At 36.6% G+C, this 15,486-nt stretch overlaps 1 protein-coding gene across 1 annotated transcript in view; it reads right to left on the bottom strand.

Annotated features, from left to right (window-relative positions):
* The window catches only part of PLS1 (plastin 1), a 78,078-nt gene that overhangs the window by 26,252 nt on the left and 36,340 nt on the right, over window positions 1–15,486 (bottom strand). Inside the window, exons 8-10 of the mRNA XM_006895106.1 lie at window positions 13,271–13,366; window positions 6,477–6,672; window positions 733–811 (exon numbers count right to left, since the gene is read on the bottom strand). Coding sequence (XP_006895168.1) covers window positions 733–811; window positions 6,477–6,672; window positions 13,271–13,366 — 371 coding nt within the window. The remainder of the gene's footprint in view (window positions 1–732; window positions 812–6,476; window positions 6,673–13,270; window positions 13,367–15,486) is intronic.

The raw sequence follows: 15,486 nt of genomic DNA, 5'->3' as shown, positions 1-15,486 counted from the left end.
ATATTGAGTCTTCCTATCCTTGAACAGGGACTATTTTTCCATTTATTTAGGTCTCATTGTTTCTTGCAGGAGTGTTTTATAGTTTTCTTTATAAAGGTATTTTGTCTCTCTAGTTAGGCTTATTCCCAAGTTTCTCAATTTGCGGTTGGCTATTGTAAATGGTATCATATTCTTAACTGTGTTCATGTAAGTTTCCTTCTCTGAGTCTTCTTTGTTACTGTAGAGGAATCCTATTGATTTTTGTATATTGATCCTGTATTCTGCCACTCTACCAAATTGGTATACTAGGTCTAACAGTTTTTTGACAAGTCCTTGGAGTTTCCTGTGTACACTATCATATAGTCTGCATATAGCAACAGTTTTACCACTTCTTTGCCCATCTGGATGTCTCTTATTTCTTTCTTCTGTTGTATTGCCCTAGCAAGTACTTCAAACACAATATTGAATATGGGCATCTCTATCTGGTCCCTGTAAGATGGATTACTTTTAAGTAATTGTTTATTTCCATCATCATAAAAAACACAACTGATGTTATATTATTCTTTGTAGATAATTTTGTTTTGAAATTAATTTTATTGACAGTTCCTTAAGAAGTCTGAAACTTCAATATTAGCTAAAGTCATTGTGAATTTAAAAATGGTTTCATGTATATTTAAACATGTAAACATATATAAATATAAATCTAGTTTTAAATACGGAAAATTTAATCCTGAAATAAGAAAAAATTCTTACCTGTACAAATGATTAATGTACGGGTTGACTCCCAAGGAATTCATCCAGTTCCTAAATGTCCTTTCTTCTTTGCTCTCCCCTAGAGTGGACACAAGTTCACACTGATGATTCAGGGCAAAGTGAACCAAGGACTTCCTTTTAAACCATTCTGGCAGGTACACACTGGCTATACATGCTTTGCCATGGCTCCTGTAACACTATATAATTTCTTTAGGAGGAAAAAGTCCCTTTCTCCCCTAAAATCAGAGAAGCCTCCATTTGTTTTAAATCTCTCCATATAAATATTCCTTTACCCAATGTGTATTAACTACTGAAACTACTGAAACTTTAGAGTTTCTTTACCCAGGAAAGTAACAAACCAATTTCTGTGATAAGATCTGCACTTATTATTAGAGATGAAAAAGACTTGCTAACCTTCAATAAAATAATTTCTCAGTCAAGTTAACATTAAAATATTGAATAGAAATAGAAATGCTAGGGACCTCTAGTGGCCTAGTGGTATGAAGCTGTGCTGAAACCCAAAGGCAAGTGGTTCGAATCCACCAGCTGTTCTGCAGGAGAAATGGCAATCCCCTCCTGTGCAATTTATTGCGTGTGAAAAGATGCTGGAGGGTCAGCTGTGGTTCCGTTCTGACTCAATTGTACAAAACAACAACAACATACCTTCTCCAATGCAGCGTTGCTTACACACAGGAATGTTTGTTGGCATACAAAAGCTACATTTTAATTATACTGAACAGCCATGAAAAGGCACAAGAAGTTATAAGTAATATCAAAATAATAAGGGCTATAGCTATTCCACAAGATTCCTGGATTATTTTAGATTGTCACTTTTTAAAAGACAAAGTTTTCAATTACAGGCCCCACAAAAAATGCAAAGATACACTTCATCATAAAAAATGTCAGGACCTCAAAGATAAACCTAACTTCTCCAAGCATTCCCTGCATAGAAGTACTTACACCATATGAAGATAAGTATGGTGTAAGTGCCACAAAGTAGGTAGATATATGAGCTTGCCATGTTCCATTTGTCTTCCTGTTAGCCTCTAAACTGCAAATTGTCCTAGGTGACTATCTAGAATATTTGTTTCCTCTTATATAAAGTTAGAGGATATTGGAATGACCTACCTTGTATCTGATCACTAGATTCTTGAAAAATTCAAGCACTTACAGAACATCTCTCATCTCTTCTAAGCCATAAGAAAGTTCCGACTGACTCTCTAGATTTTGGCCCATGGGTGGATCCAAGACTAGTCAGTATAAGAATCTATAATCACATGAGCTCCTAGGCCCATTTCTACAGTCATCTTTTCAGGTATCTTCAGATCAGGTGCCATGACAGTACAGACCAGCACACCCAGAACAGGATCCAAACTCTTTGCAAGATCAGAAGAACTCTGTTATTTATGCCAACTGTTGAGAAAATAGGTGCTCGTCTGTGGAGTTTATCTTTCTTTGACTTTTCCTAGCCATCTGACTTTGCTCTGTAGGGGGAATATGCAAATAGAGCGTGTTTGCTTAGCCACAAGGGGATTGGCTATCTACCATTCCACCAGGAGATTGGCCCATCTCAATAATCTACAAAAGGATCGGTTAGTCTCTCCAATAAACTGAACTGCTCTAGCTACAGAGAAAGATCTTCCTTCACCAGTGAAGAGGAAAGAGAACTCTTGCCACCATCAGTAAAGAAATCTCACCACCAAGAAAAGAGCAGCTATAGCTGAAATGGCACCTGATGTGAGATGGGACTTTATGGGGGAAAGCCAATACTGGCAGGTCTGAAAACCTTGTTGAACAACTGGGGTTGGAAAGCCAATATTGGCAGGACTGAGACTTGAGAGCACCAAGATGCAAGGCTTGAGGCTGAGGTGCCTGCACACACATTTAGGGAGTTGTCTTGACTATATTCTATTATTAACCCGGATTATAACCTTTTGACTTCCCTAATATGGTTTTGTGTGGTCTGTGTGCTACTGTATCAGATTTTGGAGTAAGCAAACCAGTAAGACTGGTGTTGAGATGAACAGAAAGAGGTATGGGAGAGAAGGGGACATATCTGACCTCATAGGAATTGGTTGTGGGTTAATAATACTACTGACAAGGACAGTTCACCTTTGTGAAGTTGGTAAAGGTCAGATATGGCTGCCCCCATGTGGCCCTTGCTCTTTTTATACCATCATTTTTTCCCCCTGAAGCTTTCAATATCATTACTTGACTGCCTTCGAAGAATCTGCTTTAATTATTTGTCTCTTATGCTGCTTTATGTTTCCCTTAGTCTGGTGGCCTAGTGGCAAGAAGCTGTGCTGCAATCCTGAAGGCACGTGGTTCAAGGCCACCCGCTGCTCTTCGGGAGAGGGATAGGCAATCTCCTCTGTTGCAATTAACTGCCTCTGAAAACCCACCAGAGGGCCAACTATGGGTCGGTTCCTACCCTATGGTAAAACAACAACAACTGTATAAAAGGTAACTGATATTACCACTTCATAATAAGTATATCAGAACTTTTTTAAAAAAAGAATCAAGCTAAACAAAATATTCCTAGAATTTGTGTTTGCCTTGTTTGAAGGAGTTATTAAACAATGTATATTAGAAATACTAATTGTGCCCAAAGAGATAAACACACTATTAACTGTGATCAATATGCTTGATGCATAACTTTCAATTTATCTTTTAGTTACTTAATTAATTCATCTCTATTATAGTTATATTCTTAAAAATATAAATTTTCATTATTAGTAACTGGAGAATTTTTACACTATTTTCAGCCATACGAGTCCAAATCACAATGTATTTTAATATTAAAAACATTGATAGTGTCATAATGGTTAAATATGTAATTAAAATAATACTTAAATTATTTTAAACCCAATGCTATAGTGAATAATATTGAAATAATCACACTGATTTTCTATTTTGGTTTGAGTTCTGAAATCATTCAGAAGTTCTTACTATTTTCACAACCAATTCTACAGTTATAATTTTAAATTCAGGTACCTGGAAAGTAAAACAGCTTTTATAAATGAGCATTTATTTATCTAATATCATTTCAAGTTGCCTTGGTAAATAAATGCTCAAAGCCAGAAGCAATATGCGTTGGTGCAAGAGCCATGGTAAAGAATTGCAAAAACATATGTATTCCAGATTGGAAGATGTCTGGATTGTAGACAATTCAAGCTATGTGAAGTGTAAAATCTTGATTGCTCAGAGACAAGATAAGAAGAACCATAAGGCATTCCTTCCATTTATATGATTGCCCTAACATCTACAATTGACACATTTCAGCGAAAATAATGAATCTACTAAAAAGCAAGCTACTGAGAGGGAAAAGGAGAGAACAAAGCACAATATGGGTGCAGTTTTGAACCCTCACTCTATGTGCTAACTGAGGTATTAGTGCTTTCAACCTTGTATACTGATTATTACTGACCATGTACACTAAACTTCTTCATTCACTGTCACTTTTAACTTGGTCTGAAACTCTTCAAGGTAAATATCTTTAGTTCTGCTTTAAGTATAGGGAAACCAAGGTTCATAGACGTCATTCAAATATTAACTAGTAGAAGGCATGATTTGAACCAAGTCTACCTAACTCTATAATCCATGTGCTTTCTATCATCACAAGTGAATTGTGAAATGGTCCTTCTATTAAAGTAGCCCACACATTCTGTTCAATTGGATATAAAGTTTCATATCTTAACTAAGCTTTTCCATATCTTTAATTATCTAGAATTATAATTCTTTGTCAATGAGGGCACACAAATATATGAATTTGGAACATGCTACAGTCAAGCTTCAAATTTTGGAAGGACATATAAAAACAAATTTGGAGAGGAAACATATTTTGGGGAGTTGTATCAGGACATACATATGTTCTAAATAAAGATGATTGATAAATATTTCCCATAGTATTTTTAAATAATAATAGTAAATACTAATGGAAATATTGAGCAATACTATTCACACTAAAAAAATTCCAAAGCATGCTGAACACTAGCAAAAGAATTCAAACAAGACACATAGGAAAGCGAGCAAGTTGGAAAAGATATCTAGCAAGAATTCAGTAACTATAAAAAGCAGATAATTTTTAATATGCCACTCTAAACAATGCCTTCTACTGCAAGACTAAGAAGAATTTTGACATTTTCCAGACTGATAAAAACTTTTGCAATCTTCCTCTTTGCTTATTCTTTTTTCTTTGTTATAATCCATCATCTCAAATTTTCCTTTACTGAGCAATCCACATTTTTGTTCTTTTCTCTCTCTATTTGACATAGGAAACATAATTTTTACAACATTATTCAGAATATTGGGAACATGGATTTAGTAATATTCTCAAGGAATATAATCTTTCATTCTGAACCTTGTTCATTAATTAAAAAAATGATGAGATGACAAGGGTAACAAAATCCTGTTTGTGGCAGTCAGAGTGAAAAAGAGATCGCAAAACTGATTTCTTGTTCTGTCTCACTGGGTTAGAAGAAGAGGTGAGTGATAGCATGAGGAAATTAACACTGCAATTTCAAACTCTCCTCACTAAGAATGCCACCTTGAGCATGACCTTCTCCAAACCAAGACAGTGAGAAAGAAACCTTAGGATCAGCCCCCTACCCCAGCTGCCGCCACTGCTGTCACTATTTTACCTTTATTTTGCGATTAATGTGGGTGTTGATAGACATGTGGGTGATGGTGTGAGAAAAGGAGAAGGAATAATAAAGGAAAAGCTAAGAGAAAGAGAACTAGGTATTGAGAATGTTTTCTGTCATTATGATGATTCACACTGTAAGCTTCAATGATACTCAGTAAAAATAACATAGCTAAAGAATACAAAATTATCTACCTCATAGAACCCAAATGGGCCTGTTCAAAGATTATTCATCATAAAAGATAAATCTGTTTATGTACAGAAGAGGGATAAATGTTTACTTACAGGAAAGGAATATTTACATCCAATTGAAATCCAATTGTCAAAAATCGGTTTCTAATATGTTTATGGTAATAATATCCCATCAGTAGAGAAAACAAGTTAGGTTGTGGATTTATGCAACCAAAGCCTTCTCTGCTATCCTAATTTAGGTTACTTATATTTCCTTATTCATTATACAGGCATATTAAGACAGAAATAACACAGCATGAACAATGCAAAAGGAATTAAATAATTATCAACCCAGGTGGAAATAATAAAAGGTACTAATAAAAAAAGAGCAAAATCAGAATGAATATATTTATAGAGTATAGAAAAGTACTAAATACAGTACCTACATTAGGAGGGGTCAAATCTGCATTTCACAAAGCAAAACAGGAAAGTGTTATAAATTACGAGACAGATAATGACAGTCCACACACAGATAAGTAATGAACACTATATTTTTTTTTCATGTATATACCAAAAACATTCATAAAAAGAACAATAATGAAGTAAAACTATAGCTTTTTAAAGCGGAAAAGATGCACAATTCTTTTTTCCAATAGATAATTCATTGTACTGTGGTAGAGTTACTGTTACTATTTGAAATGTATGACAGTTTTCATGAAGAACTTAAAGGGAACTGACAGATGGAGAGTTACCCGAGAAATCACTTTTAACTAAAAGTATCCTCCACTCTCTGGAGTATGAATGCTTTAATGTATGCACATTTATATGCCAAATAAAGTTTCATCTCCCACTACAATTCCCTACTTGACAATGAAGGGCAGTATCCCAGAAAATAAGTATGGTGAGCCAACTTCAGTTACAAAGAACCTACCTTCCAATAAATTCATATCGATGTCATTATTATCAGGTTTGTGTAGGCATGGGTAAGTGTTAAACAGATTAGCTACAAAAGCTAAATTAAGTTTAGGATTGCCTGAAACCACATCTGCAGGAGTAACAAATTGTCTGCAACCCAATTTATCTGCTTCCTGGAGCATAAATCCAGCTCGTTTTAGGTCATTTTTCTCCTAAAGAATGAAATAAAACAAAAATAGTAAAAATCAAACATTTTCTTGACTTTTTTTCTTACTGATATACATCTTTTTAAGCATTTTATTCTTAAGAAATCTATCAATTAATAGCTCAAAATAAGGTCAGAATATATAGGAATTTCAAACCAAGGTCTCCACTTCTTTGGTATCTCAATAAGGATTATTGAGTCATGTTTTCCTCTCTTTCCTGAAAATCTCAACAAAACTGTCATATTTTTACTTAGTTAATGCTGACCAGTCCAGACAATAGTAATTACATTTACCTATTTGGTAAAGTTCACCCATACAGTGCCCTGTGTGGGTAAGAGATTCAGTTGTTTGACTCATCCTATTCTGAGTAAGACTTCCTAGACAATTTTCTTAAAAACAACAACAAAAAAGTCAAGTTGGAATACATAAAAAAGGAGTAATATCTGAAAGAATAAAATTTTTAAAAATTGTAAAACCTGAGAAACAGTCAACTAGAGACAAGATGAATAAACTGCGGTCTATTCAGAATGACTCTTGATGCTAATCAGTACTTGGAATTTAAGTACAACCTGATAGGCTTGATGTTAACTTAAAAAGTAAAACAGGTAATTCAAGGAATATACTTGGATGAAAGAAAACTACAAAAAAGAACAAAAAGGAACCATGATCTCAAGGTTCAAGATGGTAGTTACTACAACGGGGTAAGAAAGAAAACATAGGAAAGAACCAAACACAGAAGTGGAAATATAAAGGTTTTAGCTTTCATGTTGTATTGTGGGTTCATATGGACTTATCACAGCAACAATGCAAAAAAAAAAAAATACCACAAACAAAAATTTTGAAAAAAGGGAGTACACACATACTTCTGATGAGAATACATCCTAATCAAGGATTATTATTTATTAAATTCTGTGCACAAGTATTGCTGTTGTTGTTGTTAAGTGCTGTCAAATCGTAGGCGACTCATAGCGACCCTATGAATGAAAGTACTCAACACTTGTTTGTGTGACTTTCATCCTTTCTCCAGATTCATAGGGTTTCCAGAGGCAAGCTATTATGGAAGTGGATGCCACTCCTGCTTCCAAGCGTGTTTTAATCGGGGAGTGTCACCTAACACTGTCCACTATGGGTAATCATTAACACATTTGACACATCAGTGTCACAGTATTGCAAAAAAACTAAAAATAAATAATCAGGAAAAATGATAGGTTCAATGCTACTAAACAACAATGAATAATTCCCGAGGTAGATGTCAACCAGTCATCATATGCAGGCCTTATTTAAATCTTAATTCAAACTGCTTTTAAGAGTTGACTTTCTTTTGTGTTTACACAATTGGATATGTCAATATCAACATATTATAACATAAATATGATATAAACGCAACAGAATACAAATTACCACTAATTTTTTAAAACCATGATAAAGGAGTATTCTTCTATTTCTAAAGTTTTCATCTGTGATACTAAAAGCCAAACCTAGTACCACTGAGTTAACTGTGCCTTACAGCAGCCCTGTAGGACAGAGAGCCCTCTATGGAGTCTCCATGGCTATAAATCTTAGTGGAAGGAGATAGCTTTATTCTTCTTCTAACAGAACAACTGGTAGGTATGAACCATCAACCTAATGATGAGTAGCTGAAAGCTTTGAGCATTGTGCTACCTGTACTCCTTTCTGTTCTGTTGTTAGAGAGGTGCCATCAAATCGATTCTAGCGACCCTGCGAAGAACACACTGAAACCGTGCCCTCACCTACGCTGAAACCGTGCCCTCACCTACGCTACTCTCACTGTCTCCACTCCGCTCAAGCCCATTACTTCCATCACTGTGTCAATCTAGGTGGTTCAGGGTCAACTCTGATGCTTTTTTCTAAGGACTGACCCCTCCTCACATGTAAGATGATGTCTGACCACTCATGTCTCCAAGGAGCATCCTGGTTGCACTTCTTCTAAGACAGATTTATTTCTTCTTTTGGCAGGTCTTGTGACATTCAATACTCTTCAGCAACACCACAATTCAAAAGCATCAGTTTTTCGTTGGTCTTCCTTATTCACTGCTCAACTTTCACATGCATTCAAAGCAACCGAACATAAATACCATAGCTTGGGTCAGGTGGACTTTACTCTCTTTAAACTGTCCTCTTGCTCTTTAGTACTTTAAAGAGGTCCTTGACTGGATATTTTTCCAGTGCCACGTATCTTTTCATTTCTTGACTGTTGATTATGGACCCAAGGAAAATTAACCACTGACAATTTCAATATTTTCACTATCCATCATAATATGGCCTATTGATTCTGTGTTGAGGATTTTTGTTTTCTTTTTTTTAATTGTGATTTTAATGAAAGTTTACAGGAAGGTTGAATTATCATTCATTCAGGATTTTTGTTTACCTGATGTTGAGATATAATTCATGCTGAAGATCTTTGGTCTACTTCGGAACACACAATTCATAATGAAATATTTACAGATGAAATTATAACATGTGCAGAATTTGCTACAAAATAATACTGGAAACAATATATAGGTAACAAATGTAATAAGACTGACCACAAACTGTTGAGCCTGGAGGACAATACTGGTGGAACTACAGTCTACTAAATCTAATCAATTTTTAATCTAGATGCCTAAAATTGTCCAAAATAACTTTCTTTTAATGTTCGTAATATTCTGTCTGAGAAAATTTTACAAGTCTGCAATACTGTGATTCTGAGAAAATTCATTAAAATAATGTCAAATATTTAGTGCTGATTCATTCAAGTTGCTTGCAAAGTCAAATAGACATTTTGTACTTCAAGTACTTAATAGATTTTCATACAAATTATAGTCTAAACAGATTTTTATTTGTTCAGATAGTACTAGCCTTAATACTTCCATTTTATGCTAAAAGCATAAGTTTCCCAGAAAATGTCTGCAATTCATGTTATTGTTGTTATGTGCCGTTGAGTTGCTCGTGACTCATAGTGACCTTATGTACAACAGCTCTGAACCCTGTTCTATCCTGAGTCACCTACTTCCATTCCCCCAGCCACTGAAGCAATCCATCTCATCAAGGGTCTTTTCTTGTGCTCTTACATCGTAAATACTCTCGGATCCTCACTGCCACTGGGTAAGATCTGATTGACAACAATCCTCCACTGCGATTTCTGAGACTATAAATTACAACAGGAGGAGACTGCTCATCTTTTTCCCAAGGAGGCACTGTTGTTGTTGTTATGTGTCGTTGAGTCGCTATGACTCATAGTGGGCTATCTAGGTTCAACAGCCCTGAAACCAGCTCTATCCTGGGCCAACTTTATTGTCTCTGACACACCTACGCACATTAGCCTAATCACTGAATCAATCCATCTCACTGATGGTCTCCCTTTCTTTCTCCCTCCCTCCAGCCTTCCAAGCATGATGTCCCTCTCCAAGGGCTGGTCCCTCCTTGTAACATGCCCAAATGTCAGAGGAAGTCTCAGAATTCTTGCCTTCAGGGAGCAGCCTGGCTTCACTCTCTCTAGGATGAATGTTTTTGTTCTCCTGCCAGTCCATGGTATACTCAAAACTCTTCTCCAACACCACAGCTCAAAGGCATCAAATCTCTTTCTATCATCCCCACTCATTATCCAGCTCTCTGATGCATAGCAAGCAATTGTAAAGACTATGGCCTGGATCAGCTGCACCTTAGTCTTCAGACTGACATCACTGTTCTTCAGTACTCTGGCAACGTCCCTGACAGCTGACCTTCCCAATGCAAATCGTCTCTAGAGTTACTGACTGCTGATACTGGTAGATATGAAACACTAGGGACCTGTACCCCTGAGGTAACAGTGTAACTCACAACCAGAGTTCCCTTCATAAGTACTAGGAATGACTCTTGGTTTATGTTATTTCTAAAGTAATTTAATAGAAATTACAAAACAACTAAAGGTCTACTGTCATTGAGTCAGTATGAACTCATGGCAACTCCATGTGTGAAGTATTTACTTCTTTAGAAGTCATTGAGATGAAATGATTTCTGCCGGCTTTTCTTGGCTGCAGTGTTTATGAAATGTTTTCCATCGTTTGCTAGAAACATTCAAGCTGCCAATCAATCTTTCTGTTAGCGGTCAAATGCAAACTGTCTGTATCACCCACACACCTTATTTTGTTAGAACAAATAATCAATTTCTCAGCAATACAGTGAGATCCTAATGTTGTTTTTTTCTTGTGAGCACTGACAATCGCTTTGGTGACTGTCAGTATAATTGTACCAGGGAAAATGGGGTTGTAGGACGCATTCCAGACAACCTCAAAGCCAGAATTCTACACTTCTTTCTCCAAATAGGAAGTCAAGCAGTGGTTCAGCAAGGAACTTGGGAGCCTAGGGTATGAGAAAACTTTTTGAAATGCAAAAAGCCAAGAGTTTATGAAAGGATGAGGATTCCAGTAGGAATGCTGCCGGTAGAGGCTACTGTTTGTTGTGGGGGCCATCCAATTAACTACGACTCACAGTGACCCTTTGAACAACAGATCTGAACCCTGTGCCATTCACCACTTCTGATATACCTGAACATACTGTTACATCCAGAGTACTGAAAAGCAACGACGCCAGTCTAGAAACTAAGGTGCGCACCATCCAGGACATGGTCTTAGTAGTTACTTGCTAAGCATCAGAGAGCTAGACAATGACTAAGAATGACAGGAGAAAAATTGATGCCTTTGAGTTGTGGTGCTGGAGAAGAGTCTTGAACATACCATGGACTGCCCAGAAACAAATAGTTCTATCTTGGAGAGGATGAAACCAAATTTCTTCTTGGAGGCTAGGATTTGGAAGCTCTGTCTCACATACTTTGGTCACGTGGCCAGGAGGAATCAGTCCTTAGAGGGGGATATCATGCTCAGCAGCATGGAGGGACAGCATAGGAGTGGAAGACTCTAGATGAGATGGATTGAAATAGTAACTGGGGCAATAGGGTTTGGTGTGTTGGAATCAGTGAGACTGGCTCAGGACAGGACAGGCTTCAGAGCTGCTGTACACAGGGTCACAATGAGTCGCAGGTGACTCAACAGCACATAACAACAACTGTTACAATCACTAAGTCAATCCATCTTGTTGGGGTCTTCCTCTCTTTCTCTGTACCTCCATTTTTCCCAGTATGCTCTCTTCTTCCAAGGACTGGTCCTTCCTGACCACATGCCCAAAGTATGTGAGATGAAGTTTCACCATCCATGCCTTTCAGGAGCAACCTGCTTGTACTTCCTCCAAAACAGACGTGTTTGTTCTTATCGGGTACACTTCGCCAACATCACAGTTTAAAGGCAACAATTATTTTTTGTCATCCTTATTCACTGTCCAACTTTCACATGCATAGAAAGTAACTGAAAAGATTATGGCTTGGATTGGGTGCACCGTAGTCTTTAAACTGACACCACTCCTGTTTAGCACATAGGAGAGATCATTAACATAAAAATTTCCCAGGGCAACACATAATTTTTTTTAACCAACAGATAGTCAATATATTAAAATAATTGAGTTAGGCATCTGCAATATGACTTCACTCTCAACTCCAGGCTTAATGCTGATGGAGGTGATCTGCTTGACAATCTCGGAAGGGTGTAATACATCTTTTGATTCCTTGACTGATCAGTGGTGGTGACTGTGGATCCAAGTAAGATAAAATTGTTGAATATGTCAATGTTTTCTCCATCTATCATGATACTGCCTACTGGACCAGTGGGGAAGATTTTTGTTTTCTTGATGTTGAGATATAATCCATATGGAAGACTATGGTCTTTGATCTTCTGCAGCAAGTCTTTCAAGTCATCTTCACTTTCTGCAAGTAAGGTTGGAACATCTGCATAACGCAGGCTGTTAATGAATCTTCCTTCAATCCTGATGCCACATTCTTTTTATGGAGCTCAGCTTCTTGAATGAGTTGCTCAGCATACAGATTCAATAGGTAGTGAAAAAGCATATAATAACTGATATACTTTTCTTGATTTATAATCATGCAGTGTTCCATTGTTCTGTTTGCACAACAGCTTCTTGGCCTTTGTATAGGTTTCAAATGATCAAACTTAAGTGTTCTGGGATTTCCATTCTTCCCAGTGTTAGCCTTAATTTGTAATGATCCACATAGTCAAATGCCTTTGCACAGTCAACAAAACACAAATATACATCTTTCTGGGATTCTCCGCTTTCAGCTAAAATCCATTTGACACCAACAATAATATGCCATTATGCTATGGTCTTTTCTGAATTCAGCTTGACATTTTGGCAGTTCCCTATCAATATACTTTTTGAGTAACCTTCAGCAAGATTTTACTTTCATGTGATATTAGTGATATTGTTTGATAATTTCAACATTCTATCAGATAACCTTTTTTTTTTTTGAGAATGGGAACACCTATGGATCTTTTCCAGTCATTTGGTCAGGTAGCTATCTTCCATATTTCCTGCCAGAGACTGGTAAGTAGGTCCAGGGTTGTATCTGTTTGCTGAAATATGTCAAGAGACTTCCTGTCAATTTCTTTGGTGCAACTTGAACTTCTTTCTTCATTACTATTAGTTCTTGGTCACATGTTACTTTCAGAAATGTTTCAGTGTGACAATTAGAGGACTACATTCTAAACACTGTACTCACATTAAATCCTGAAAGGTCAATGGCAATGGCAGGTCCGTCATCTCGGTCCCCTTTGGGGGCAATCTGATTCAGCAGGTGAAAATAGGCTCTAGAATCCTTCAAGGAAAGAAACAAAAAAGAATTTTTTCAAACTAACAATTTTAGGGGGAAATGGCTCAAACTGACATTTTTGGTTCAATATTCAATGGTCTGGTTTCCAAACTCATGTCAAACAGAAGAAGCACCCAATTAAATTGCATCTGTCCACAAAATCAGGAGAAATAACAAACTTTTGTACTTTAAACCACTGAATTTCGAGCAGTTTGTTATAAAAGAATAGACATATCTATGTAGCTAACATATCTATACTTCTCAAGAAGTGTCTATGTCTTATTAGTATATATTTACATTTTCTGTGCATAGCACAGCCCCATAGGTGGGGTTTGAAAACTGTCACATAAACAAAACTTTAAAAAAGAAAATGGACTACTGCATAGATCCATAAATGAGTAAAGATGGAAAACATTCAGCCTTAAACACATTTAATAAGAAATAAGATGGAAAATGAACATTCAAACTACAAAGTTAAAAAATAAACCAATGTAAAATTTTTAAAAATGTTAAAAAAGTAATTGTATAAGACAATGTATATGAATGACTGTATAAAGCAAAACATACATAATAAAACACAATGTAAATTAATGATTATACTAAAACCTATCAAAATAATTTCATACACGTAAAAAAATTAGAATCATGTTTAAAAAAACCCAAATAAAGTAAAAAAGAGAAAAAAGAGAGAAAGAACCCCTAGTGAATATTTAACAATGACAAAAATATAGTATTGCCTCCAAAGGGGCAGACTGTCAAGCAGAATTTTGTGACAAAAACACACTCTAACTAGGAGGTGTAAATTAACACTATGTTTAGCTCTAAACATGGGCTATGAATGAAACAGAGGGAGCACTGATTAGCTTAGAATACAGCAAAGAGGAATGGAAGAGCTGCTACTGCTGATGTTGTTAGGTGTTGCCAAGTTGAATACAACTTGCAGTGACCCTATCAACAATAGATCAACCGTGTCTTATTCTGTGTCATCCTCATAATTTCCAACATATTCAAGCCCACCTACAGTTACTCTGTCAATACATCTGGTTGAACATCTTACTCCTCTTTGCCAAATTTCACCTTTCCAAGCATGATGACCTTCTCTAAGGAATAGCGTCTCCTAACAATATGATCAAAGTATGTGAAATGAAACTTTGTCATCGATGGCCCCGAGGAGCTCTCTGGCAGTATTTTCACCAAGACATACCTAATTGTTTGTTCTTAGGGAAGTGTAAATGTTACAATTCCTTGGTCAAGTTTCTCCTATATAAGGAAGGAAAGTGCTTCAAACTATGCTGTTTCACAGTCATTCTTTTTTTTTTGACAGCTATTCTTAAGACCTCTTCTACAAACTCATTCTGCCTCCCACCAATTGCAGATCATTTCCTGCTAGCCTGTTTCAACCTGATCAAAGGTAGTTTCTGGTAAGAGAGATTCCTGTTAGCCTGTTTCTTCTGGTCAAAGGTGAGAAGCAGATTGTGCTGGTCAGGCCCGTAAGAGCTTCTATTTCACCAAATAGACGTAATTCTCAGTCCAAGTTGAAGATTGGCATCCTCCTTAAAAGTCAGAAAACTGGTATATAGAATGGAACAACTGCTTTGATCTGCTGTATTCAGTCCCTTCCTTCTGTTCACAGCCATTGGTACATATTTTTGTTTCCCCTCTAAAAATTTTCAGCAGGTGACATGTTTGGAATCACAGAAGCCAAGAAAGCTTCAGATACAAGCTGTCAGATCATGGGTTGGACAATGGAAGTTAAATTCTGAAGGGATTTGGTAGAAGTGAATGGTGGAGGGTGGAGCTGGGAAATAAGTGGGTCAAGGCACGGGGCTAAGGGCAGGGACACTCCAAAATGAGGAATTTATCTTTCACTGCTCCACATATTGCTTGTCTGTCAGATACTCCTCTAAATCTAAACATTCAGATTAAGACAGACTAGGAAGAAGGACTGGCCACCCGCTTCTGAAATAGCAGGCCTCTGAAAATCCTATGTACAATAGAACACACGTAGACTAACAGAAAGGGCAATCTAGGTAGAACTTTCAAGTATGGAAATACAAAGGAAGAGGAACAGTTGTAAACAGACACTAGTGATTGGAACATGGAATGTGAGAACCATGAATGTAGGA

The sequence above is a fragment of the Elephantulus edwardii genome, unplaced genomic scaffold (assembly GCF_000299155.1).
Source record: "Elephantulus edwardii isolate Elephantulus edwardi_28Jun2011 unplaced genomic scaffold, EleEdw1.0 scaffold00158, whole genome shotgun sequence".
Taxonomy (NCBI): Eukaryota; Metazoa; Chordata; class Mammalia; order Macroscelidea; family Macroscelididae; genus Elephantulus; species Elephantulus edwardii.
This window is presented reverse-complemented; position numbering and strand designations above follow the sequence as displayed.